At 43.0% G+C, this 26,679-nt stretch overlaps 1 protein-coding gene across 1 annotated transcript in view; it reads left to right on the forward strand.

Moving 5' to 3' along the window:
- The window catches only part of CUBN (cubilin), a 137,029-nt gene that overhangs the window by 29,962 nt on the left and 80,388 nt on the right, over positions 1–26,679 (forward strand). The window contains exons 23-28 of the mRNA XM_077303068.1: positions 1,128–1,311; positions 2,533–2,693; positions 3,289–3,470; positions 4,750–4,906; positions 7,010–7,197; positions 16,407–16,566. Of these exons, the coding sequence (XP_077159183.1) occupies positions 1,128–1,311; positions 2,533–2,693; positions 3,289–3,470; positions 4,750–4,906; positions 7,010–7,197; positions 16,407–16,566 (1,032 nt within the window). The remainder of the gene's footprint in view (positions 1–1,127; positions 1,312–2,532; positions 2,694–3,288; positions 3,471–4,749; positions 4,907–7,009; positions 7,198–16,406; positions 16,567–26,679) is intronic.

Below are 26,679 nucleotides of genomic sequence, written 5' to 3' on the forward strand. Positions count from 1 at the left end.
AGCGAAAGTCCAATCGCTTTTTAGATTTCTCAGTCCCTCTCTGAGTACTGTGGCAGAATCACAACAAAATAAGCCATTTTTATATGTAACTCACTGATTTCTTCCAGTGGCATCCTCAGCCATATTGTCTCTTATTTATTTGCACATTTTACTGGAAAGAATTATTAGATCGAGTGTTTGCAAAGGGAGCATAATACACCAATTTTGTGATGTTAAATGTTCAAAACTTGTGTTATATGCACAGTTAAATGCCTTTTAGTGCTGGGAGTAGGAAGTTGTCCCTTTAGAAGCAGGAGTTCTGGGGCATGGGAGAACCACAGGCACATCACTTCTACCATTGTGAGGCCTGTGACAGCCCATGAGCCATTAGTCAGTCACCAAGACCTGGCCGGGCACTAAGGTTCAGTACCAGGGGCAATAATGAAAGTCTTTTGCAGGCCTTCCAGTGGCATCTAGTTGGGCACACAGACAAGGTTGAGGACAGTGGGTGTTATCCAACATGGCTGCTTTTATGATCTCAGCAGGAAAGAAAACAAAAGCCAGACATCATAACTGTTGGCAGTATTTGCTGCTAGATGAACCAAAAAGGTTTTCATATCTAGTCCCCACAATATTTACAGGAAGAAAACAAGGACAGGCACCCAAGGGAAGGTATTCAAGAGAACGTGGAGAGCAGACAATGCAGCCCTGCCTCTTGAAGAGGATAGTTCCACAAAATCATAGAATCATGTAATAACAGAGTTGGAAGGGATTTCCTGGGTCATCTAGTCCAACCCCCCATTTTGTGGGGGGTTGGACTAGATGACCCAGGAGGTCACTCCCAACTCTGTTTTTCTATGATTCTATGAAATCCTACTATTAGTCCACTATGGAGTAAAATTGTATATTCAGTAATATCAAGATTAATATTAGAAATCGTACATGGATCCTGGATTTTAGTTTTACATAGGAGTTTTATCAAGATAATTTTTCACCCAATGGGCAGTGAAAAATAATTTGCTGTTAGCTGCAGAGCTGTTTCCCTTTCCTTTGTATTCTATGAAGATCTCTTCTTTGTGGCTTTATTTCCCATGAGTTTTAGAATTCACTCCAAGTCACCTGGATGTTTTGTTCTGTTTTCTTTCAAGTATGTTCACATGACTACACAGAAGCTGCCGGTGTGGTGTCATCTCCAAATTACCCCAACCACTACCCAACCAGTATAACGTGCATATACAGGATCACCGTGGGGAGCAACAAGCAGATTGCTTTGCACTTCACCAATTTCTCCTTAGAGCGTGGAGGTTGTACAAGGGATTATGTAGAAATCCGGCAAGTGAATTGATTTTTTTCTATCTTTATAGTAGTACTTGGATTGGATGGAAGTTTTAAAAGGAACTGGAAAGCAGACAGGCACATTGCATGAACATATAGGAAATGGCCTTTTACTAAGAATACATGACGGCAGCTTTACAGAAGCTGCACTGCTGACCTGTTAGCTTTCAGATCCAAGTCAAAGTGTTGGGTTTGACCTTTAAAACCCTTTGCAGAACTGCCCCTCCCTGTGGACAGACCTGAGATTCTCACAACAAGGTTTGTTTTCTTTTCCCTCCTCTAGGGCAGAGATAGCCGGCAAAAATACCATTTTTGGTGGTGATATAAGGCTCTATTACTTAGGCTGGCTTCCCCCCTCCCCGACTTTGTTTTAATGGAGTTTAATTGTGTTAATGTTGTAATATGTCAGGTCTCTGGTTGGCTTTAACTTTGAAGAAGGAAAAGCAGTGTACAAATATACCGAGAGCTGTAAAGAATGGGCGGTATAAAAATCCAAGTAAATATAAATATAGTCAATTAATGAATGCCACATACTTTTCTTCCCAGTTAAGTAACATCTCCTCTGGCTGGCAATGGGGTAGTCAAACTGTGGCCCTCCAGATGTCCATGGACTACAATTCCCACGAGCCCCTGCCAGCATTGGCAGGGGCTCATGGAAATTGTAGTCAGTTGACATCTGAAGGGCCGCACTTTGACTACCTCTGCCTTAGGAACTCAACCTGAATTCTTAGAGATGCCAGGAATTGAACCCATGAACTTGGACATACAAAATATATGCTCTTTCACTAAAGTGCTGTCCTGAAATATCATCCGGTCAAGCCCCTTAATTGAAGATAGGATTTTATGTATCTAAATTTTTTTACCCAGTTTGCTTATATAGCTTCTATATATTGCTTAGATTAAAATTTAGGGTGACATGCAGAGAGGAACAGAGCTGCTATTACATGCATCATGCAAAATGGTCTGTGAAAACATATGCCAGCATAAAAATATGTCAAGTCTTTAAAGTACTGTATAATTCCTGTTTAATGTTACTTAAATAGACTAATATAGGATCTGATACGGGTTGTTGGTGCTGATTCAGAGGAGTATCTCCACTGGTGGGCATGAGCCAAATAATGAGCTGAGCACATCGTGGAATGATTAGACAATTATTTTTCTTATTTCTGTGAAGTGTAATTAAGTATAACCACTGATACGTGCCCTCTCTGATTACAGAGATGGTGGTTATGAGACCTCACCATTACGTGGGAAATACTGTGGAGATACATTGCCTCCAATGACTATCTCCCATAGTAACAGACTATGGATCAAGTTTGTAAGTGATATATTTGTCACCAGCACTGGATTTTCAGCTTACTGGGATGGAACATCAACAGGTAAAATAATGCCAAACATACAATGCCTTTACAAGTAGGAATAAAAGATATTAGGGTTTTCCCAACTTGTCTGTCACAGCTGGGGTCTAATGATTAGAATTTTGGATGAAGAACTGGGATAGTAGGTTCCAATCCCTGTTCTGCCATGAAGCTTGCAGGAGAACCTTGGCCACTCATTTCCTTTTGCCATCCAAAATGGTGGGAACATGGCAAGGGAGAAGGCATGTTCCCCTCCCACTTATTCTGCCACTGCCAAACTCCAAGATAGTGAGTTTTGGAGCCATTCAGCAGAAGCATGGAGAGAGGCTGTTCCCATGTGTTCCCACTGGTCCCATGCAGTAGCTACCACATGTGGAATGGGAACTTAAAAGGGCCAAATCCAAAAAATGGCAGTGATAATCTCATTGTTAAAAATAATATCACATCTGCTTTTTTCTCGGGTAAATTAGTACAACTAGAATCTTTTAAGGTTTCCAACAGAAAATTGTTACCAAAGAACGTTCCCAACATTGAAAGGTTGTTTCAATAATCATCAGCTGTAAAGGAAAGCAGATGTTGAACAGTAGTGATTAATTTCTTTGCATTCTTCTTTCAGGTTGTGGTGGAACCCTTACAACTTCTTCTGGCATCTTCATGTCTCCCAGCTACCCTATGCCCTACTACCACAATGCTGAATGCTACTGGCTGCTGAAGTCAAGTCATGGAAGCCCTTTTGAAATCCAGTTTGATCAATTCCACTTGGAATCTCATGCGGAATGCCGATACGATTACGTTGAGGTATGTCAGGTGGTTTAGTCTCCCTCACTAAGGATAGTGATCACAATATTGTCAATCAGGGCTGATTCCTACATGTCCATGGAAAATTGTCCTGTTTGAACTTGGGGAACTGTTTCTGCTTTCACGTTGGCTGGAAAAGTGCCACCAAGGCAGTAGAGATTGCTGGTGTCCATAGTGATATGTGGACACCAGTTTTATCTTGCGCAGATTCCATGACTTGGTCTTAGAAGACAGCATAGGATTCCCAGTTGTTGCTAGTCACTCCTAAACTCACCTAGTTAAAGAAAGCATGTTAGGAAGCTTGGCATCCCATACTTCTGCTTTGAGTGTTACTACAACCTTTCTATGAAGGTAACTCAACTCATGGGCAGCTGAATACCTGGTGGAACAAGGCTATTAAAACAACCCATAGCCTTGATCATGCCAAATTCTGGGACCATCTGCTTTTTGCCATTGTCTGCCTCTGGGCTTCCTTAGTGGTCTTCCATCCAAATACTAACTAGGGCCAACTTTTCTTAACTTCAAAGATCTGACAAGATTGGGCTATCTTAGACTATCCATGTCAGGGGGGGGGAAGCCATGGCAAGCAGCAATTCCCATTGCTGGGCACCTGTTACTCCCAGCTGGCAGCTGCAACCCCGTTGTTTAATGTACTCATTATATTTCTCTACTTGCCTACGTACCGATAGGCATCTGGGAATGGGTTGAAACTGAATCACTGGTTTGTGCTAGAACAGCTATATTTGAGTTCCGGTAGCACCATAGACACTAACCATATTTCCAGGGTCTGAGCTTTGGTGATTAGAACTGACAGGCCTTCATTGGCAACGGGTGGGGAATTACACTGGGGGTAGACTTACAGTGTTGCTCAATGCAACAACTTCTAGGTGGAGACCATAGAGAGTGGAAAGATTTTGAAAGACTTGCTCTACATGTCAATGCCAGTGCTGGGTCTCCACTCAGAAGTGACATCACTACATCAAGTAATGTCCATTTCCTTTCCAGTCATCTTAAGGAAAGATTACGGTTTTAGAGGATATTGTAACAACTGATGCTGAATGTATTGTGTCAGGATGCAACAAATATTGAAATAGAAATATCAGCAGACATTCGACGGCATCTTGCATAACATGGTATTCTTCAGATCGTCATTTCAGCATACAAGTTAGGCAACAGCAAATTCGCTCATGTGGTCTATTTTTTCCATATCAGCATTTCTAATAGGATACATGTGGTCAGTTGAGTGGTCAGCAGTGATATTTTGTGTCTTTGTGTGCAGGTCTATGATGGCAACGGTACCAATGCTAAGATCCTGGGCAAATTTTGTGGTAATCAGATACTGCCCACAATCCGCTCTACTGGTGACAGCTTGTATATAAAACTAAGGACGGATGTTTCTTTAGGAGGTGGAGGGTTTCTGGCTCGTTATAAGCAAAGTAAGTACCAGCAATGTGTCATAGAACCTCAGTACACATAGTCCTTCTCATGTGCACAATTTCTTCTGTATTGTCAAAGCATTTATTCAAGACTTGAATTTTGTATGTGGAAAGTACCAAGAACCAGATTTATCCCAGACCTGAGTTGCAGTGTAACGTGTGGATGAAAGATAGGTTCTATTTTAGTATTCTCTCCACTCTCCACAGAGCTCAGCGTGACAAACATGGGGTCATTCAATTTTAACATCACTACATATACATAAAGAGCCTCTTGTGGTGCAGAGTGGTAAGGCAGACGTCTGAAAGCTTTGCCCATGAGGCTGGGAGTTCAATCCCAGCAGCCGGCTCAAGGTCGACTCAGCCTTCCATCCTTCCGAGGTCGGTAAAATGAGTACCCAGCTTGCTGGGGGGTAAACGGTAATGACTGGGGAAGGCACTGGCAAACCACCCCGTATTGAGTCTGCCATGAAAACGCTAGAGGGCGTCACCCCAAGGGTCAGACATGACTCGGTGCTTGCATAGGGGATACCTTTACCTTTACATATACATAGTGTACTTTCACAGTGAAAATCCTTGTGCTGGAGTGGCAGCTGCTGACAAATTAACATATTTTATTTATTTATTTATTCTTTATTTAAATGTGCATTTAAAACAGCCAATTAGATTTTCAATGCCCAGTCAGAAGACCTGCTGGACCAAAGCTTCATCTGGTCCCACCGACTTTCTAAAAAGAATTGGTGGTCACTAAAAAAAGTGTCACGCTTGGCTCTTTTTGGCCCTTTCTTGCATGCCCAGGGAAATGCTCATCACCACTTTGGGGTCGGAGGGCAAATTTCCTCCAAGCCAGATTGGCCATAGATTCTGGGGTTTTTTTGGGGGGGTTATCTGGGCATGGAATTGGGGTAGTTGTGAATTTCCTGCATTCCATTCGGGGGTTGGACTTGATGATTCTGGAGGTCCCTTCCAACTCTATCATTCTATGATTGTTTCTTTAATTTCAAAGTTATCCTGGAAAGAAAGGTTGCAAAAGAGGAAGCGTTTCTAAACTTTATGTTCTTGACTGAAATTAACTATCACATTATGGTGGAAATGGATATTTCAACAACTGTGTGTAGAAATATTACAAATGACAGGGTTGCATGGAAAGGATATTGCAAATATAAGGCTGGGGGCAGTTATAGGAGTTGATCAGTGAATAAAAGGAGGAATATATATATTTCTGATGCCCACTGATTTCCCCATGAGAATGCTCCCTTCCACCCTCCCCAATTTCTAATTCTGGAGCCCAGTGAGGGAAATTTTATTTTAAAACAATCTGCATTTGAAGAGAAGAACAACATACTAGAGGAGTTTTATTTCTCCAATGTTTTTATGAACTACAACTGATTTCAAAAGGACTGATTAGTGATTTTAGCAAAGAATTATCATATTGCTGATGAATTTTAATCAGGGATGGCTCATTCAGAAATTTAAGCCATCAGATGATACTAGAATTGCCAGCTCTTGGTTGGGGAATTCCAACATTTTGGGGGTAGAGCTTGGGGAAAGTGGAGTTTGGGGAGAGAAGAGAACAGTCAGTTATAACAATACCATAGAGTCCATCCTCCAATGTCATAGAGTCCAATAATGCCATAGAGTCCATCTCTAGGGGAAACTGATCTGTATAGTCTGAAGATCAGTTGTAATTCCAGGAGATCATCAGGCACCCTTGAGACAGAGAACCCTACATGATACATCATCATCAAGCACTCAACATGCATGTGACAGTCAGCACTAAGTGGGTGATGAAGTTTAGTCATTCTTGGTTGCTCTTTTTACAGGCAGCCTCATTCCCTTTTAGAGCTACCTTCCCATTAACATTCAGTGCATGCTTCTCTATCATGCTTCTGTTGGGTACAATATTTTAGTTGAATATAATATGAAATTACGCTGTGATACATTTGAGCCTCGACAACATTAGTGTTTGGCTATTAATATTATGGAGTGACGTTCTGAAAATGTAGAATGTAAAATGGCTGGCAGGGGGTGGGATATGTTAAATAATGAAATAAATAATAATAAATACCTGGGCATGTTATGTTCACGTTGTTTTCTTCCCCCCAGTTTGCCAGGGAGTCGTAATAGCTAACCGCAGCAGGGGCATCTTGGAGAGTTTAAACTATCCCAGTCACTATCCTGCAAATGCTTACTGCAACTGGACCATCCAAACAACTGCTGGTAACACCCTCAACTACAGTTTTGCAGCACTGAGTGTGGAGGGAGGCACAAATTGTGAACGGGACAATATAAAGGTATGGCAAATTATTTCCCTGTTGCTACGCAGCATAAAAGCTCCCACCCAATGGCAGTCTTCATGCAGGGGTTGGACAGGTATTTATCATGGATGCTTTAGGCTGATCCTGCATTGAACTGGGGGGTTGGACTAGATGGCCTGTATGGCTTCCAACTGTATGATTTTATGATGAAGCTATGATGAACATCAAAGCTGAGAGCAAAAATCAGTCAACGTGGGACTCTGCCTCTCACCAGGGTTTATGGACAGTTGAAGCCTCGATACAACCCCAGGAAGCTATAAGCCATTTCACTTCACACTTCTTGCAGAAGCCCAGGACTGGTACATGTCGGTGAAACACATAATTCAGCCAAGTACATAGAGTATGAAGAAAAAATGTATATCTCAAAATGGTGGCCAATTATGGTTCCCCAACACAGGTCCCAAACTCCATGGATATTTTTTATTCCCTGTTAGACATTACATATTTATTATAGTTTTAAAATACATAGTAATAACGAGGTCCTGTGGAATTCTAAAGCTATTGTGTCCCTGAATATCTCATGTGTAAATACACTGGATTTTGTTGGACTTAGAGCTATGAAATAAAAAGAGAAGAGTTGATTTTTATACTCTGGTTTTCACTACCTGAAGGAATCTCAAAGCGGCTTACAACCACTTTCCTTTCCTATCTCCACAACAGACACCCTGTGAGGTAAGTGAGACTGAGAGAGTTCTGAGAGAACTGTGACTGGCCCAAGGTCACCCGGATGGTGGCATGTGGAGGAAGAGTAGGGAATCAAACCCAGTTCTCCAGATTAGAGGCTGCTGCTCTTAACTACTACACCATGCTGGCTCTCTGCTTTTGGAGCAATACACCATTGCAAAGGAACTAATTTCTCCCTGAGTACAATGGAGAATACTGTGTAATACTCTGTAATAATTAAAGTTCAAAGAGCAGGGGCAATTTTGCAGAAATTAGTTTCATCACTAGGTTTTTGCAAAGACTCCTCAAGAGGCACTGACCAACATGAAACACAATTCTGATTTTTAAAAACACAGATATTTAGTTCAGTTAGTAAAGAGAAGCGGTGTAATTATTTGAAGTGTGTTAAAGAACATTTTGCAGAGGCAGGCAATGGCTTCTAAGTTCTTCCCTGAGCCTCAGATCATATCTGGACCTATCCAAATTCCTTTCATTACCTTTTAGACTTGTTTTTACTACATCCATGTTGTGAGAAGCTCAAGCCATTTTAGGGACACTAAAGGACACGGGGTTCCTTATATGCAATTAATCTGCAAATTACAGGAAGGGAGAGAGGGCTAATATAGACTCTACACAGGGACACAGAGCAGCTTACAACACTTCTTTAAAATACAGTATAAAACCAACAGCAAATAAAACAAGAATGTATTTTTTTGGTGAAACCTAGGCTGATCTTGCTCTTACTTTGTTTTTTCCATTGTGGATCCTGCTGAATTCAGATCGATTTGAACTCGGGTCTTCCTCTATTCCCCACCCCCCCAGTTGAAACAGATAGTGATCTACACTTGATTGGGGAAGCTCAGAATGGGGAGGGGTGCCAATTGCAGCAGGAGTCTCTTTCTTTTCTTGAAAGGGTGGGGGGAGAGGATTGGAGACAGCAGGGGAGAAGGAAATAACAAGAGGCAAATCTCTGCTGAGAGAAGTTAGGGCTTCTGAAGCACAGTCACTTTAAGGGAAGCCTTGCAACTGGGAACCCGGAAGTCTTTGAACTGATGCCCTGGCCAATCAGGGAAGATTGCTTTGCTCTGAAGCACGTAGCAGTGAGTTAATTTTTTTTTAAAGCAAAAATCTGCACATTTACTCATGTCATTTTTTGAACTATCAGGGCTTATATCCACTCCAGGATACCGCGGGGAAAAGGTAGGGTCACCATGAATCAATCATGCATGCTGCAGAGAGAAAATTTAAAGTACCCAAAATCGAAATCAGTGTAGTTCTACAGGAAGTATCATAATCAGACCAGCAATGTCTGGTATTTGGGAAGGAAAAACTCTGTGGAAAAATGGTTTCAACCATAGAGTTTTAGTCTGATTATATCACTCCCTGTCTGATGCCAGTGAACTGATTAGCAGCTGGGGGGGGGCAGGGCCCCTACTGGGTGGTCTGGGAACCCTTGGCTCATCCAAAGGGCTAACAGCCAAAGTGGCAAGAGCCTACACCTCTGGCCATGCTTAAACTTTATACCTGCAAGAGAATGAGAAAAGTAAATGTTCAGCTTAACTGATAAAGGTGTTCCTCCTGCCCTAAATCGTCTTCCCTTCCAGAAGCAGCTGGTGCTTGGGAGGAGGAGATTGTCAATCATGAATGTGGTGCAGAGGAAGATTTGAACCTGCCATTTCCCAGCACCATCCCCCCCCCCCTTCGGTTTCTTTTTGCTGCTAAATTACATGTTGGGGGCTTTTCATGTGCAGCTCGGCTCTCACATCTAGAAACTGTTTTATGTGTCCAAAAGCATCAATTACTATAGCACACTCATTTCAGAGCTGCCTCTGTGAACTATTCCAAAACCTCAGGGAGAAAATGACAGGGTTAAAAATTGGTAGAAGCTGCTGACATTAGCGATCTGGTATCTCCAGGGTATAGCTTAACAACAGATCCCTTGTGACAATTTTCAGTGGAAACATGCTGTTCTGATCCTTCTAGAATTAAGCTACTCTGGTGGAATATTGCAGGATGGCCTACTGAAGCTAGAGATATCACATTTACAACTTATGTGGAAACATTTTATATCCTTCTATTCCAAGAGACCTGGTTTCAGGAGGAGTTAGTACTAAATGGCTTTGTCTCCAATTATCTTAAAGCTGTCCCTAGTACAAAAGGGAGAAGAGCAAAGGGCAGCTCAGGGATTTTAACATCGACTAAGCCAGGGGTAGTCAAACTGCGGCCCTCCAGATGTCCATGGACTACAATTCCCAGAAGCCCCTGCCAGCATTCGCTGGGAATTGTAGTCCATGGACATCTGGAGGGCCGCAGTTTGACTACCCCTGGACTAAGCTGAAGGCCAAGGTCATCCATCTGACTCTCTTCCTTAGTTATGAAGTTTAATCCTATTGATATTCTAATCGTGGGAGGTCAAATCAGCCAACTGATCGGCAAGTTGTGACGCCTGATGCTCCTGTTTGGATTTGTCACAAGACCGCCCCCATGCTTCGGAACCTGAAATGGTTAAGATGTTTTTGATCAGGCAGGCTGAAAAGCAGAACTTAAAAACAGACTGGAAACGAAAATGGTGAAAGAGCGAGACAGCCTCTAATTTCAATAACCCTCAGATGACTAACTGCTTCAAGATGCCACCATAGGATGGGGTTTCTCCTAGGCTTGCAGAGCCTCAGTGACTAATCATTTATTTTTAGTTGCATATTTCCTCAGCTGCCACACCCGGTCAGCTCAGAGCAATCAGCAATGTGACTCTTTGTGCTTCAGAAAGGCTGCTAAATACAACTGTGCAACTGTCAAGGATCAATATATGGAATTCAGCGCTCCCTTTTTTGTGTTTGCAAGTTGGCTCTGAGAAATAAGTCTTGATGAATCTCATCAGTAAGTGCCTTGATGCCTCAAATACCAAACTAGCTGCAGAATTTCATGTTTCTGGCCCCATAGATGTATATAGCTAAACAACGCCTGGTTCTTTTTCTCTCAGAGAACCCTTTGTCCTGCCAAACTAGTACAAAAGTTTGGAATTGCATTACTGAATGGACTCCAGACATTCCAAAATAATGGGTTGGATCAAGGACTGGTTCTGTTGCAAACACTGTAGGACCCAAGAGCTGGTTTTTCTGCCTTTCATTGGGTGCCAGCTACTGAATGAAATTTTGTGCCTCTGGCTTCATTGTTACTTGCTGCCTCTACTGGCACCCCATCTGTAAAGTTCCCAGAATTTTAAAGAGGGGTCTATCCCTTCTGTTCTGTTAACAGTAATATAGACATGGGCCCATTATGCACGGCCGCCGAAACGGCGATTTTGGGTCACATGGAAAACGCGGAGGGGGAAGACGCGACGCATACCGGTTATACACGGGGCGGGGCGCGACGGCGGCAAAACCCAGAGTAACCGATTATGCACGCGGCGATCCCGGCACCACTTCTGGTTGCGCCCCGCTCACCCGGAAGCTGCGCTTTCTTCCGCGTTTCACTGACGCGGCTTTTTCGGCGGCATGCACTGAAGCTGCAGCCGGTTGCAGCCGGCTCCGTGCGTTATCCGTGATTTTAGTCGCCGCCATTCCACCCCGAATGTGCGCTAAAACCCCTGTGCATAATGGGTCATTGTGATGCAAGATCATGTTAACAAATTACTCTAAAACTGCAATTGTTTGCAATCTTTGCTCTGTCACATATTGCATTTTTATTATACAACTCCGGATGAGTGAGAGAAAATTATAGGTCGTACCATGTCTGCATGGTCTATTTAAATGCACCCAGAAAATAAACAGAAGATGAAACTAACAGTGCAATCCTAAATGGAATTCCACACTTCTTAATCCATTGAAATCTCTAGAAGAGTGTAACTCTCCGTAGGAATACACTGTTAGATGGTAGTGTTATTACCATTTTTTGAAAAGGTTCCTGTTTTCTTTTGCACCCGTTGAAGGTCAATAGCTATGGTTTTAGTGCAATGGAGATGTAATAATGGACAATCCCATGCAGGCTCGGAAAGATTAAGCATCCTTCCCTAACCTGGCTGTTTTCTGGATTGTGCCAGTGTGCACCGGAAATTTACCTTTAAGGCACTTGGGTCATTTACAATTCTAACTTGAGTGCATATTGGTGGCAAGTCTGCCCAAATGTCTGGATGACATCTCCCAGAGGCTTCATATAGATGTTGAACAGCATGGGGAATGAGTATTGTGTAGAATCTGGAAAGCCAAGGGGTGAAGCAGTAGGCCCCAGCACCACTGCAGAACACTGTCTCCTCGTCCCAGTGCTTAAGGCAGTCCAGAAGGATCTCATGATCAATGGTATCAAAAAATGCCAAGAGGTCTAGGAGAATTAACAGGATCATATGCCCTTGTTCATCTGAAACCATATTGGAATGAATCCAAGCAATCTATTTCATTCATGAATCCCTGAAGTTTCCCAGCCACCGTTGATTTAATCATCCAAAGAAACCGTGACCGGGAAAATAAAAAGAGGAGAAAATTAACAGTGCAATCTTCAAAAGAAATCTACTCTTCTTAATCCACTGAAATCCCTAGAAGGGTAGAACTGTTAGATGGTAATTACTTTCTTTTTAAAAGGTTCCTGTGTTCTTTTGCACCTGTATAGTGAGTTGAAGGTCAATAGCATTATACTCCATTGAGGCCCCTCCCTGACTCAAATCCTGCTCTATCCTGGCTCTACCCCTACAGCCTCCAGGAATTTTCCAGCCCACAGTGGGCAATCCTACCTGTCCCTTTATCAGAGGCTTGATGTGAGGGAATGGGCTAGTGAAGTTTTTCATGGCATGCCTGTAACCTCACCAGTAAAGTACATCCTGTTAAGCCACCATTTAAAGGGGCTTGCCTCTTTCTCCTGGCCTGCTGGCAACCCAAAGAGCAAGTGGAGTGCATGAGTAGGACAACAAGCCACTTTCATGGTGTCTCGTGATCCCACTTTTTCCCTGCAGCAATGTTCAACATTGCAGCACGCAGTTACTGTAAAGGTATTGCTTTCTTTTTAAAAAGTAAGTTTTATGAGAGATTGTCAGCTAGAATTCCTAATATTTGAGCCATGACCTGTGTTCATAGTGGGTTGTGAAACACCACCATGAACTTCCTTCTAATGTACAAATTGGGAAATTTTCAGAAGCAATGGGAAAAAATTCTTATACGTAGAAATATATAATATTTCCAGGATTTTTGTTGAAATGTATTTTTTGGCAACAGTAATTAGCAAGCTATGTTTAAATATTTCAGTGGCTTCAATATCCAAAAATGCTAGCTCTATGAGGGTTTTTGCCCAAATAACAGACTTTCTTTCTTTACTCCAAAACTTTCATCTTTTATTTTTTCTTAATTCTCAGATGGCAAAATTCAAAGATGTGTACTATGCTAGCACAGAGTGAAGTAGTTTGCAACTCTTTTGCTGTCTCTTTCAGAGTGCAACTTTTTCTTTTTCTGACATACTTGCAGTTTTCTTATGCAATATGAATATATTTATATTTTAAATTCCATAAATATGTCATATAGTGCAATTGTGTATCCTAAATAAGTTATAAATGATACATGTTATATTTTTCAACTAGTAAAGGAATGTGACAACCCCATCCATTTCCCTCCCTCAGAGGCAAGATTTTTCCTTCATTTTTCTTTCCCTTTACTGACTGAGCAGCCCTGAAGTAATATGTCTTCTTTTTTACTGAAGAACTCTGGCTGTCTCACCCTGTCAGAGTACAAAATTTTGGCTGTTGGCTCAAACTAGGAACTCAAAGAAAGGATCAGGAGCCCACTTAAACGTCCCTTGAGGGATTTTGAAATTCAAAAATAACAAAATATTTTATTAAAATTAGAGGAGAAAGGTCAGATGAAATCAGGGGTTTAAATTTCTGGGGAAAAACCAGTACTGCACAAAATTTAATTATTAAAAGCTTTGTGCAGTTATTGTAACCATAGGTTGCAAGGACAGGAGACAGAATTATCCATTAACAAGATAAAAACAGTACAATGCACCAATTAAAAAATGCAGTTAGCTCTTCCAAAACAAGTTTACCCCACCACTACCAAATAGGCTGCCATCCTAAACACAGCAAATGAACGTCTTCCCCAGCTGCTCTCATATACCATTTCTTATCGTCAATAAGGTTACCGATTTCCAAGAACAAACAAACAAAATGAGGGAGTAGTCCACATATATTTGTAGCATTCATTCTGGGAAGTTTAGAAGGCAACCTTTAGAAGGCAGGTCTTCATTTTTCCCACTTAAAGGTGTGAGGCTTCCTACATAAATAAAAGGCAAGCCAGTCCTATGCATAAGATATACAGGATATGGACATTTCTTGAAAAAGTGATATTGCACCAGAAGAACATAATTCACTTGTGTAGGTTCCTGGCAGTGCATTTTTAAGGGCAGAACAATGCCTGAGATGTTTGCCTGAGATGTTCGAAATTCTTAATGAAAACATTCAGCTGTTCTTTTCTGTACTGCACATTTACCAACACCTGTAACTCTAGCTGTGGCCTCTCCTGTCAAACAGTTCCAGCTGTCTAGCCACTTGGATTTCCTGAGAAAAATATGCCCTACTCAAATCCAATTGGAAATGGTATTATGTGAAGTGGTTTCTAGGGCAACCATTATCTGTGTATTTGAAAAAACGGTATGTTTGTTTTCATAGGAATGACGTAGAAATGGGAAATCACTGCTGTCAGCTGAGTGTAAACAACTCCTGCTTGATGAAATCATGCTTAGGAAAATAATTGTGCAGTTCTGTTTGGCTTTCCAGAATTAGCTAAATATTACTGCTACCAACTGTTGTTGGCCTTGTAACTTGTTACCTAGAGAGATCGTCAATAGGTATTTCAGATACGTTATGTTCTCAACAAGATCAGTAGGATGCAATCAGCTTGAGTATAGGCGGCCTCCGTGCAGAAATGCATCCAATATTCTCAAGCAATGGTTCTTCTTTTTTTCTTTTATTTTGGGAACTCTTTTTCCTGGCTGAGAACAGTGTATCAAAGAAATTGAACATATAAAATGTCTGTATCGCAAGGGTTTTCCAGAAAGCAAATTAATATTCCCAAATACTCAAATATATTGTCGGCAAAATAGATTTTATATGCTGAAATGTTATCTATATAACTGTTACTTAAGTTCTAGCTTCCTGAGATTTTGATTCTTGGGGCAAATCCTTTTAAAAATGCAAATATATATATATATATATATATATATATATATATATATATATATATATATATATATATATATATATATATATATATATATATATATATATATATATATATATATATATATACACACACACACAAATTATAATCAGATTAAGACACAAAATCAGCATATAACCCTAGCTGGCATAACTTTGCTAGCCACAAAGCCAGATGAGTTGAGAAATGTATTTGCAGTGTTGAAAGAGGATTGTGTTTTAGCAAGTCTTCAGGCTAGCAATATCCCTTTGTCAACTGTATGCTCTGTTCATGCGAGCAGGGCATGGAACATGGTGGGAGTTGTGGGAAAAATGCTTCAATAGGAGTGCAAAAGCCGTAAGTAGTCAAATATGCACCACTAGATCAGGGTGAGGAAGTGTTGGTCCTGTTGCCTGGGCAATAGAGAAGCTTTGCTCCGTCCCGCCAATCTCCACTCCTTTAAGAACACTTGAAGGCCTTTGCAAAGTGATGGGAAAAGAGGTCACTTAAAAAGGAGAGTGAAAATGTGTGTGACATTGTGCACCCTCACCCCACCACAATTCTGACTAACATGTCCCAAACCAAAGACGTTTCTGTTGAACTTCTGAAAAAGACATTCCAGCAACTTAGTGATGGAGATGTTCAAACATGATTTCTATGCCAAGTATTCGCTGGACTGCATCCAAAAGTCATGTTTCATGAGTCAGAAACACATGAGTGGTAGACGAGGGCAGAACGAACAGAGAGAATCCAGATTTTTGCAAACGTCAAGTATAAATATCAATTCTTATGCAGCTAATGTAGAGTTAAACTCAGATAACTCCTAACAAGCCCTGTTAAGTTTTAAGCTTTAAAAGTTTAAGTATTTCCCATTTTTTAAATCAAGCTTAATCAAGCATGCCTTCCCTGCTTTATTTACAAAAGCAGCACTCTGGTAGTTCACTCTGTTATGAACAGTTGGCAACAGGATGCTGGCCTTGATGGGACCTTACGACAGATTCAGCAGATGGTTTTGTATGCTCTCCAAGCAGTAGAGGGGGTTACAAAACCTTCCTGACCAAACACATACTCAATTTATATGGGAAATTTTTGCTATTGGGCATCTTGATGATAACTGCCATAAGACACTTTTCCATGGACTAGCCATGCTGCCCAAAGAACATTAGTGGCTACATGTCTTATTCAAATCAACCACATTAAGTCTAACATATTTGGATAATATCCAAGAGATATTATATCTTAAAAATTCAGCCTTGGGTATTGAAATGTTCAGTGGGAAGATGAGTAAATGCTTGGCTTTATATGAATAAATTAATGACTGTTGTGTTCTCTTTTGATGGATTCCAGCTTTATGATGGCCCTAATAACCAGTCCAGCCTGATCGGCACTTTCTGTGGCAGCACGGATCTCCCATCTGGAGGAACCCTGAGTTCTAGTCTACACGTTGTGTTCTCTTCTGACAGCATAGGCGAATCTTCTGGGTTCCAGATACTGTGGCAGATGAATGGTGAGCTACCTTCAATTTCTTATGCAGGGTTATTCTTCATACTGTTCCCTCCACAAATCAACCGAGTGGACCAAAATCACAATCCTGGAAACATTTATTTAAAGGAAACCTAGCCGCCTGATGGTCCAATCTGATGCACATTTTCTCGGAAGTAAGTTGCACTGAATTAAATGATCCACCACAGTCCTGTTTCCACTTAATTTGTGAATGAGCTCCACTGAGGTTAGTGAGACTTAACTCTGAGTAAATGTTCACAGCAGGCTATGATCCTAAATCTGCTTATTAGGAATGAGCCTGGCCAAACTCTGTGGAAGCTAAGATCCAACAACCCTTGAAATAGTCCTTGTGGTGCAGTAAGTCGAGTGTTGGGTTTGGACACAGGAGACATCCCAGTTCAAATCCCAGCTAAACCATAAAATTTGCTCTGGAACCTTAGGCAACTGCTATCTATCTATCAAGCTAACATCACAGGTAGGTGTTTAACCAGATGTTGATCCAGGAGTTCTGTGTTTGGAACTTAATTTAGGCAGGATTGCTATGTGTGTAGAGCAAAGGCCCGATGACATATTACTGATGTGGCAAGCCACTGTTTGCCAAACTGGCGATACCATTCCTGTACTGATGAGCTACATGTACATTTCCCTAGCAAGACAGATAGTGGCTCTCTTGGGTTGTTTCATTTTGGAAATCTGATTGGGCCCCTTCATGCCTAGGAATCCCTTAAGGATTCTAGATCAGGACCAAGGGGAGTACGGGGGGAGGGGGGAAGCATCTCAAATGGTACATTAGCAGAAGTCATGAAGAAATAATTGAAGAATTTACAAAAATGTAGAATATTCTCTGTTGCTTCTGATGGTGTGGCAGAAAGCCTAGTAGGGTTGGCAAAGGATCTGGAAAACAATCACATAGACCAACTGATTAATGCGTCACAGAAAAATCTCTAAAACTCAGTGATTAAGGGTTGTACCGCATGGAGATTAACATTGTTACTTGCTAATGTGTGCACATGAAGTGGCTATGAAAGGCACAGCAACAGGGTCCTGCTGAAATGCTAGCAACTTTAATCTGCCCTATACTCTTGATGCCATGACCTAGGAAGCCCGGGAAAGCCTACTCTTGTTAGATCTCAACAACTAAGCAGGGCTTGCCCTGGTTGGTATTTGGCTGAAAGGCCACCAAGGAAGTCAAAGGAAAACTATTTCTGAACATTTCTTGCCTTGAAAACCCCGCAGGAGTCACCATTAAGTCAACTGTAGCCTCAGTGCAAACAGAAAGTCCCACCATGATGGAAAAGGCTTCTCCTCGTCCTCCTCCCCAGCTGCTGCCTCGGAGGGCTGCCCTGCCACTCTGCCACCAGCTCACCTTTGGTGCTCTCCAGCAGCCGCCATGGCTGGGGCTCCCCCTCGGTTTGGCACTACGCAGCTGCTGCTGGCAGTGCCCCCCAGCGGGTGGTGGGAAGTCAGGGGCGCCAGCAGGAAAGCAAGCGGAGCAGGGGCTCAGGCAGCGGTGGTGACGTCCCTCAGCAAAAGACTAACCCCCCCCCCCCCCCGGGCCCCAGTAAAATTGTCAAGCGTTGACCGGTCCCCGGTGAGAAAAAGGTTGGGGACCACTGATGTAAGGTGCTTTTGGGAGAAAGGTTGTACGTAGATTAAACAAATAAACCAGTGAAATTAAAAACCTGTGGCGTTTTGCATCTCTCAGCTAGTATGGGCCTCAAAATTGCTCTTAAAGAGCCACAGCGGCCTTATCAGCCGATGTCTCAGAGCACGGCACAGCAGCTGGAATTGTTTGAATGAAAATTCCTCCACACGGGCGTTCAGACTGCAATCATTTGGCAGATTCCCAAAGGATACTCTCTCCCTCCCTCCCCCCTCCCGCCCTCCCTCTGGCCAGACATTTGAGGAGTTTAGAATGCAGAGAGCCGGTGGGTGTGGGGGTCCCCGCAGCATTACTGAGAGAAAAAGAACATGAGACTGACTTATGTGAAGGGAGGCCGTTCTTTCGTTCTTTAGCTGAAGCCCAGCAGGGGAAGTGTTCCTGCACAACGGGGCTAAGATCCCAGGACTATGAGGTGATGTCATCGGAGAGCCACACAAAAGAAGGAAAAGAAGTGCCTTTTCTCTTTGCAGACGGATGACATCACCCCCCTCAGCAGTCTTACCTTATCTTTCTTTTCTGCACTTTTAAATAGTTTCCAAGGCCTGCCCAATCAGGAAAGGCTCTTCTCTGTCTTTCCCGCAACCTTTGCCCTCCCTAAATTCTTTAGGCTCGGATTAGTGTTTCCTCCCTCCCTTCAACTACCCCCCCCCCCCCGCACTGCTGTATTCCTGCTGCTGCAGTACATGCTTTAGCAATCAATGACCAGGTTTCCATCTTGCCTGATGTTTGGGTCCTTGAATATGCAAGTTCTTTTAGGGTTTCGTAGACCCGATTTTGAAATGCATTGCGAAAGCAATAGATATGGAGCTCTACAGTGCTTGGCGGCAAGGCAAATTCTGCATGATGTTGCAACAAAGCCTTGAATGATGTGCTAATGCCTCCCTTAGCTGGTGGTATTATCACTATTCATATCGCATTTCAGCTCCTACCCACTGAGAAACCTCCTCGTTTACGGAGTTCATCCTGCACCCTGTGCTGCTTTTGGTGTCTGCCGCCACTGAGCTAAACAGGAGTGAAGGAAATGAAAGAAGCTGGTGTACATCCGTAACTTTCTTTCTCAAGTTCTCCATTTTGTGGAAGTCTCCCTATGTTTTAGAGCAGGGGTAGTCAAACTGCGGCCCTCCAGATGTCCGTGGACTACAATTCCCAGGAGCCCCTGCCAGCATTTGCTGGCAGGGGCTTCTGGGAATTGTAGTCCACGGACATCTGGAGGGCCGCAGTTTGACTACCCCTCTTTTAGAGTCTTCCTTTGTCACTCTCCACCTTTGGTCACTATCCAGGACGGCCTTTGAATTTAGGAGCCACTGCCTCGGAGTAGCTGAGCTGCAGCTCACCGGCTGCTTCCTAAAATAGGCCTAAGGTCTTCTTCTTCTTCTTTTTTTTTTTTTGCAGATCACTATTTTGCACAATCCCCAGTTTCATGTGAACATTCCAGGCAAAGGGAGATGTGGCCACTAATCATATGCCCCTTGGTCCTTCTGTTTGTTATACAGTTTCCAAGCAACTCCGACTTGGGTCGGCAGACATCCTATGTACTTTCCAGGGGAACTCCAAGACCTTTAATATGCTGTAAAAATGAAACCAGAGATCTCTTTGGGAGTTTTTTTTTTCTCGTCGTTTTAAAAATACATGGTAGGCATTTCCAAAAAGGACTAGAAGGAGCTTTGACCCAACTGTGTATGTAATTCAGCCCCAGGAGATGCATCTTGAGTGCAGCTGTTTGTGCAGCCACCACAAATGTTCCTTTGGTTTAGAACCGCCTGAAACATTTTTGCTGCCCAGGGCACAGTCCTGCAGTGTATGAAAGTCCACAGGGAGAGGTGTGTCTGTTCTCCAATTTTTGGAGCCTTCATTTGCTGCGTAAAATCCTTCTTATATTACAGCCAATATCTAAATGAAATTCTATTTTTAAGGCGGGGAGGAGGAATTACTCCTGATGTTAGCAGACAAAATGCAGTCAGGAGAAATTGGTTCCTAACACTTCCCGCATTTGGAGACCTTTCAGTAAACGTTTGCAAATGCTTCTTCAGATATTCAGTATTCGGGTTGAAGCAACAGTGGATTCCGCACTTCGGTCAGGCATCCCACCAACCTCGCGTATAACAATAAGAAGGAAAATGGGTTTTATCATTTTTTATATTTTGCCTGTTATCGTTTCCTCCCCCAAACGGACGTTCCTTCTCTGTGTCATAATATGATTAAGTTAACATCTGCTTTCGGTTTCCTGTCTTTGATTAGTGGAAAGCTAGCTTAGCCTTGTAACAACCAGGGAAGAAGTGCTGCTGGCACCTACCAGCAGCTGTGTAGGCAAGGGGGAACCTGTGTGTGTTGGGATCAGGACTGGGACTACAACCAATTAATCCCAGTCCCCTGCGATATATGCTTTTCAAGAGCAGGACAGGATGAATATTTCCTTTTTAAGCCATCTTGCTTCGAATGCCATTGCTATTAATAAACAGGAGGGAAAAAAGGTCTAGAGATGCATCTGGATCCAGATGAACCTGGGTCCAGTAATTTCCCTTTATTCACCAGCTGCCAATCATAGCTGCAAATGCTTCTCAGTGATAGATAAAGAACCCAGGCAATATGATAGCCTCTGGATATATTTGGGGGGGGGTGGCAATTGGGTGTTCACATTGCAGAGGTAACAGGTGCCCATGGCGATGCTTTTGGTCTCCATGACGGCAAAGTCACCTCTTATTCCAGAGATACAACTTGACTGGAACTGCTGGGGATGGTGTAGGAACTACCACATACTCCAGCCATACCCCATTGTTTGGCTCTCGTGTACATTTCTGCTGCTATAAAGAACTATATTCTGTGTGGGCCGTGTGGGCACTGGGGCATTTTGCATGGTGAATATAAGCCAAAGCAAAGGAAAAGGTGGAGGAGGGAATGCCTTAGCTACCCAGGCCATAGGACTGGGGTGAGGAGGAGGAGGAGGAGGTGCTGGCCACAGGAACTAGGCTCACTCCTAATGATTTCCATCGATGCTCAACAGATATTTGAAATGCAGAGCATTAAGACAGTGACTTGTAGCGTGTGTGTGTGTGTTTCTGTCTAACGGGTTGATGCAGGAGTTCTGAGTGAGGGAGATCCGCAGGTCTGGTTTGCACAGCATGAGTTTTCCACTGGCCTGGCCCGTTTTGAATAAATAAAGCATGCCTTTGTGGCTAGCACGGAGGAGTCAGGAGAGGTTTAGTCATCAGTGCCTATTTAAGTCGAAACATTCCCAGTTTCTGTATCTGCCAGTACAGCATTGCAGCGTCATTACTGCCCGCCGAGCAAACCACACCAGGGTTCAGTTTGGTGGGAAAGCGGCATTGAATCCACTACTTTTGTTTTGCTACCGTGAATATTTCTTCCATGTGGCCAGAATGCTTGAGCTGCGATTGGCACGCAGGATGAAGATGAAAATGGTGTCTATTTGCCTTTGATGAAGTGCAAAGGGATAGCAATTGTGTATTGCAGCGCAAGCAACAGAAAGCACTATGGGTTCCTGCAGCCTGATGTAAACGTGATGGTGGCAGGGCAAAAGCACACAGGCACACTATGTCCGGAAACCCAGTCTGCTTAGGAGGAGGCCAGTCAGTTTAGGATTGCACCGCAAAGTACTTGTCTGCAGGGCTTGCGAAGAAAATTAGGGAAGAAGGTGATGTTCACTTCATGCCCATGCTCGAAACAGTAATATTTGGAGGTTACAGCTGTGCAAGCACAAATAAGGTGTTAGACATGGTTAGTCTCTGTACACAAATCCAGTGCTTTTAGGATCTAACGAAATCTGGTTCAGGAAAGCACTGATTACTGGTTCATGAAAGTAGCTTGGGCTATTTATTAGCACTTTCATTCCTAGTGGGGACTGTGACAAACCTCAGCCTGCTAGAGCCGTATACGTGACTGAACATTAAGCACTGGGGGAAAGCCTTCCACTCAAAGATTCACCTCAGTGTTTGGACATTGGCAACTGCAAACTGGTTCATGAAACGTATGCTGTTGATAGGCAGTGGGAAATTGAGAGAAGGAAAATGGAAAGCAATTGGCTACAGAGGGGAATAATTGACTCCTCTCCATTTTCCGGCACCTTATCAACAGCAGAATTGTACAAACTGGCTTGCAGCTGTAAATGCCCAAATATTGGGGTGAATCTTCCCCCCAATCCACAGTTTTTACAGGGACAATATGGTCATCCTCACACATGCAGATGCCCAACTCCTCTTCCAGTGGTCTAGCATAGCGATCCCCAACCTGTGGGCTGCGGACCACATGTGGTCCGTCGACTAATTGGAGGTGGGCCATGAAGGACGCCTTCTCCCCCCCCCCCGGCCCTTTACTTCATCAACAATCTGATCTGGCAGGTGCACATGTGCAGGCTCAGAGCTCCGCGCCTGCGCTCGCTGGCATGCCAACGGCTGTGCCTCCCTCCCCTGCTCCAGCCACCCCGCCTCCCTGAGCAGAAGCGCCGCCTCGGAATCCCCGCCCCCCGGAGTCCCAGCACTTAGGAGCGCTCACTTGATTGCAGACGGCTGAAGGGATGTTTAAACATTACCATAGCGACCAAAGTCAGAGAGCATTAGGGCAGTGGTTGAGAGTAGAGGAGTAAACTCCCCCCCGCAGCGGGCCTCAGTAAAATTGTCAAGCGTTGAGTGGTCCCCGGTGATATAAAGGTTGGGGACCACTGGTCTAGCACATGAACAGCAACAACTAAACAAAAACAGGGGAGGCTGATGTGACACTGCGACAGCTGGAAGTGCCCTTGCTCAAAGAGGCTGACTGTTCAGGCTCATCTGTAAGAGGAACAAACCACCATAGTAACTGGGAAGACACAGAGGAAAGGAAGAGGTGCCGAACCTCCATGTAGGAAGGAGCCGTGTCCATAGAAAACGCCCATCTCTGTCACCTGGGGACCAGTTGTAATCCCAGGAGATCTTTAGGCACCACTTGGAGGTTGACAACCCTCACAGTATATACATGTTTAAAGCACTTTGTTGTGCAGTTATCTGCCCAAAAGGTTTGTAGGATGGATCTTTATTTTGCAAATGCAGAACTGGTAATAAAAGTGGAGAGAAAGAATGGCTTGGCCAAAACTATTGAGTACAGGTTTTCTCAGCCAAGGTTTCATGAAACCCTGGGGTTTCTTGATGGCCCTGGAAGGGTTTCCTTATTGGGTAGGTTAATTAATTTTAAAAATATTTTTAAATTTTGTTAAACATTTATTGGGTGATATGACCATATATGGTCATGTTGACCCACCCACCCTTCCTTCCAAAATGGCCAATGATGGGCCTGGAAGGGGCGGGAAGGGGAGGGGCCCTGGGTGGGCATGTACACAGCAATGCTTCCCAGCCCTATTCTGTATGATCACACCACTTCTGGGGTTTCTTGAAGCCTGACGAATGTTTCAGGGATTTCTCAATGGTAAAAAAGCTGAGAAAGGCTGATCTAGTAGGTTTCTGGCAGGTACAATTCATCCAGAGATTTCCTGATTCACAATCTCTTCTGTACTACAATGCTACGCTGGTTCTGGCCCAGTGCAATCTCCAAAAGCTTTTGTTATAATTTTATCAGATGGCAAAAGTAACACACACATTTTTAATCTTTCTGCACAAGCTTGTTTATTGCATCAGCGGTGTTTCCATTTGATAACAAAGTTTCTTTTCATCTGATGAAAAATAAACTGGAAAAGAAAGTTACAGACATCAGTTACAGAATTGCAGAAGCATTTAGCAATGACTCAAGCAATAAGAAAAGGTCTTATCCTGTATTTCCCCGTCTTGTAGTATAAATAATCTACTGTGTAATAACTGCCTCTCAGCTAGGAATGGGCATGAACCAACTCCCATACTGTTTTGGGGCATAAATTTGGGGCAGTTCATGGTTCCTGAATCAAAGTTAATGGCAGAGTGACCAGCATAAACTTCCACGAACTTTCAAGTGGTCCATGATGGTTCATGAATTTATAGATTTCTAGACACTCTCTGCTCAATTAAAAAGTTTACCAAACTTCAAAGTGGGGTGTGGGGGGGGGGATTCTCCAGCTTTGGAAACTCTGGGGCTGGCTGCTTTTCTGTCCTCCATAACATACCTCTGGAGACTGGGGGTGGGTGCTGTGAGCACGGGGGGAGGGATGTCTGCCTTGCTTCGAGTGTCTGGCAGGGGGGAGCTGCCCAGGTGAATTTTCTATGTGAGTTTGGTGTCACTTGCTTGTTCCTGAGCCGTTCCATAGTCTCTTGTAACTAGAACTGCCTTTTCCAGCGTGAACACTAAAGACACATTTTTAGGAGTCTGTAATTGGGACCCCTGAAATATAGTCTGCCCCCAACATGGAGACATTATATAAGAGTGGGCAACAGGGTGAAATTGCCTGTATATTTGGTGTGTGTAGCATGCAAGGGATCCATTCTATATACTTTTTAATCTGTGTCTGAACTCTCCAAAGGCTTTTCTGGAGATATCTCCGTTGGGGAGCCATAACTCTGACCGCCTGAGTGAAATCTGCACATAATTTGGAGGATACCTAGGATAGCCTGAGGAGGAGATTTTCTGTGAGATTGGTGACTCTAGTTTGGACATGATCCATTCTACACACTCTTGAACCTTCTGAACTTGCACCTGTAATTTCCCCAGAAAGCACTGGTGGCACTTTGGGGGGGGGCTGTAATTCAGACCCCATAAATCCAATCCTCACCAAACATGGAAGGCAGATTGAAAAGAGTCAGCTGGAAATCCCCTGTGAGTTTGGTGTCTCTAACATGCCAGGGGAGGGCGTAATACCATTACATGAACCTTAGAAATGGAACCATTGTGTTTGGCACCTAAAAGTTCATGATGATTCGTGGTTCGTGAACCACATATACCATAAACCATGAATCAAACCACATTTTCAAGTTTCATGCCCATCCCTATCCCTATTGGATATAAAGCTCACTTCTATGTTAGTACAGCTTGACAGATGCTGAAATCTGTTTATGCCCACTACAATGATGCTGTCAAACCTGAGAAACAAAATTGTTACCGATTGGTGATAACTAAGCTGTCAACAAGATTTAGGCACTGACCTGTTTTTTTAGGTTCACTGGCAAAGGTCAGCTTGGCTCATAAATAAAAGAGTTTTTGCTTTAGGAAAACCGAAAGATAAATATGTCCATGTATTATAGAGAGTGGGATGTGAAACATTGCTGTAGTTGACAAATGAGGAAGTAGACTATGACGAGACCAAAAATTTAAGCAGGCTTATATATCCCTTTTTAAAAAGTCTTAGATGCCACTCCTGATGTGAATACATTGATTGTTTTTTCCCCATTGCTTTCGGTATGTCAAATTGTTCTTCTAATTGCTTTGGCAGGTATCATGTATACTGAAACTCTGCAGACCTTTGAATAGTGGCATTGTAGCAGGAAGCCTTGCTCATAGTCATATTACATTTTTGCATTAGCATTTATTGTTGCCAGTCAGCCCTTAAGTACCAGGGGCAGGAAGTGAAAATTATAAAAAGCTGACAAACAGGAGCATAAAAGCTTGGTTGCAAAAAGGAAGGTGTTGTAAGAAAAGATTATCAGGAACCCAGATAGGGAGAAGTTCCATGCCTACATAATTGTTTAATACAAATTCTGGCCAATCAATATCACCGTAACCCAATCTAAGAGAACTAGTCTTTAAGAGAACTAGTCTTAACTTACAGCCACTAAGGGGGATCAGTGTGGTACTACTGATATGAGCAGCTCTATGGATTGGATCCAACCAGCTTTTTGGCTGCTCAAAAAGGAAGGAAGGGATCATCAAAAAACGATCTGTGCTGCAAATCATGGGACCTGCTGATAATCTCATAAAAGCACTGTGAAATAAAACAGGATAAGAGTGAAAAACCTCTATATATTCAGTTGTAATTACATCCACTACGAAACTTAGTTCCACATAAATGTATTTAGCATAAAAGTGCCAGTTCTATAAATTGGTAAGCCTTGGCATGAGGTTTCCTGTCTGTAGGCAGTAGGCCAGTCTGTTTTGTAGAAAATGAAAGGAAATGCTAAAGGCAGACTGGGTAGGGCAGGCTTTCTCAACCAAGGTTTCATGAAACTCTGGGGTTTCTGGATGGCCCTGGAAGTGTTGCCTGAATGGGTGGGAATTAATTTAATGTTTATATATTTTAAAAATGTGTTAAAAATGTATTGGGTGATATGATCATATGTGGTCATGTTGACCTGCCCCCCCACCCCAAAACGACCAATGAAGAGCCTGGAGGGGTGGGAAGGTAAGGAGCCCCAGGTGGGTATGTACAGAACTATGCATCCCAACCATATTATGCACGATTGCACTACTCCTGTGGTTTCTTGAAGAATGTTTCAGGGGTTTCTCAACAGTAAAAATGTTGAGAAAGGCCGGATTAGGGTATACAGAAATGAGCTTCAAAAAAGTAATGTTGCCATTCTTGACCAGGTGTTATCGGTCAGTTCTACT

Source organism: Paroedura picta, chromosome 11 (genome assembly GCF_049243985.1).
Source record: "Paroedura picta isolate Pp20150507F chromosome 11, Ppicta_v3.0, whole genome shotgun sequence".
NCBI lineage: Eukaryota > Metazoa > Chordata > Lepidosauria > Squamata > Gekkonidae > Paroedura > Paroedura picta.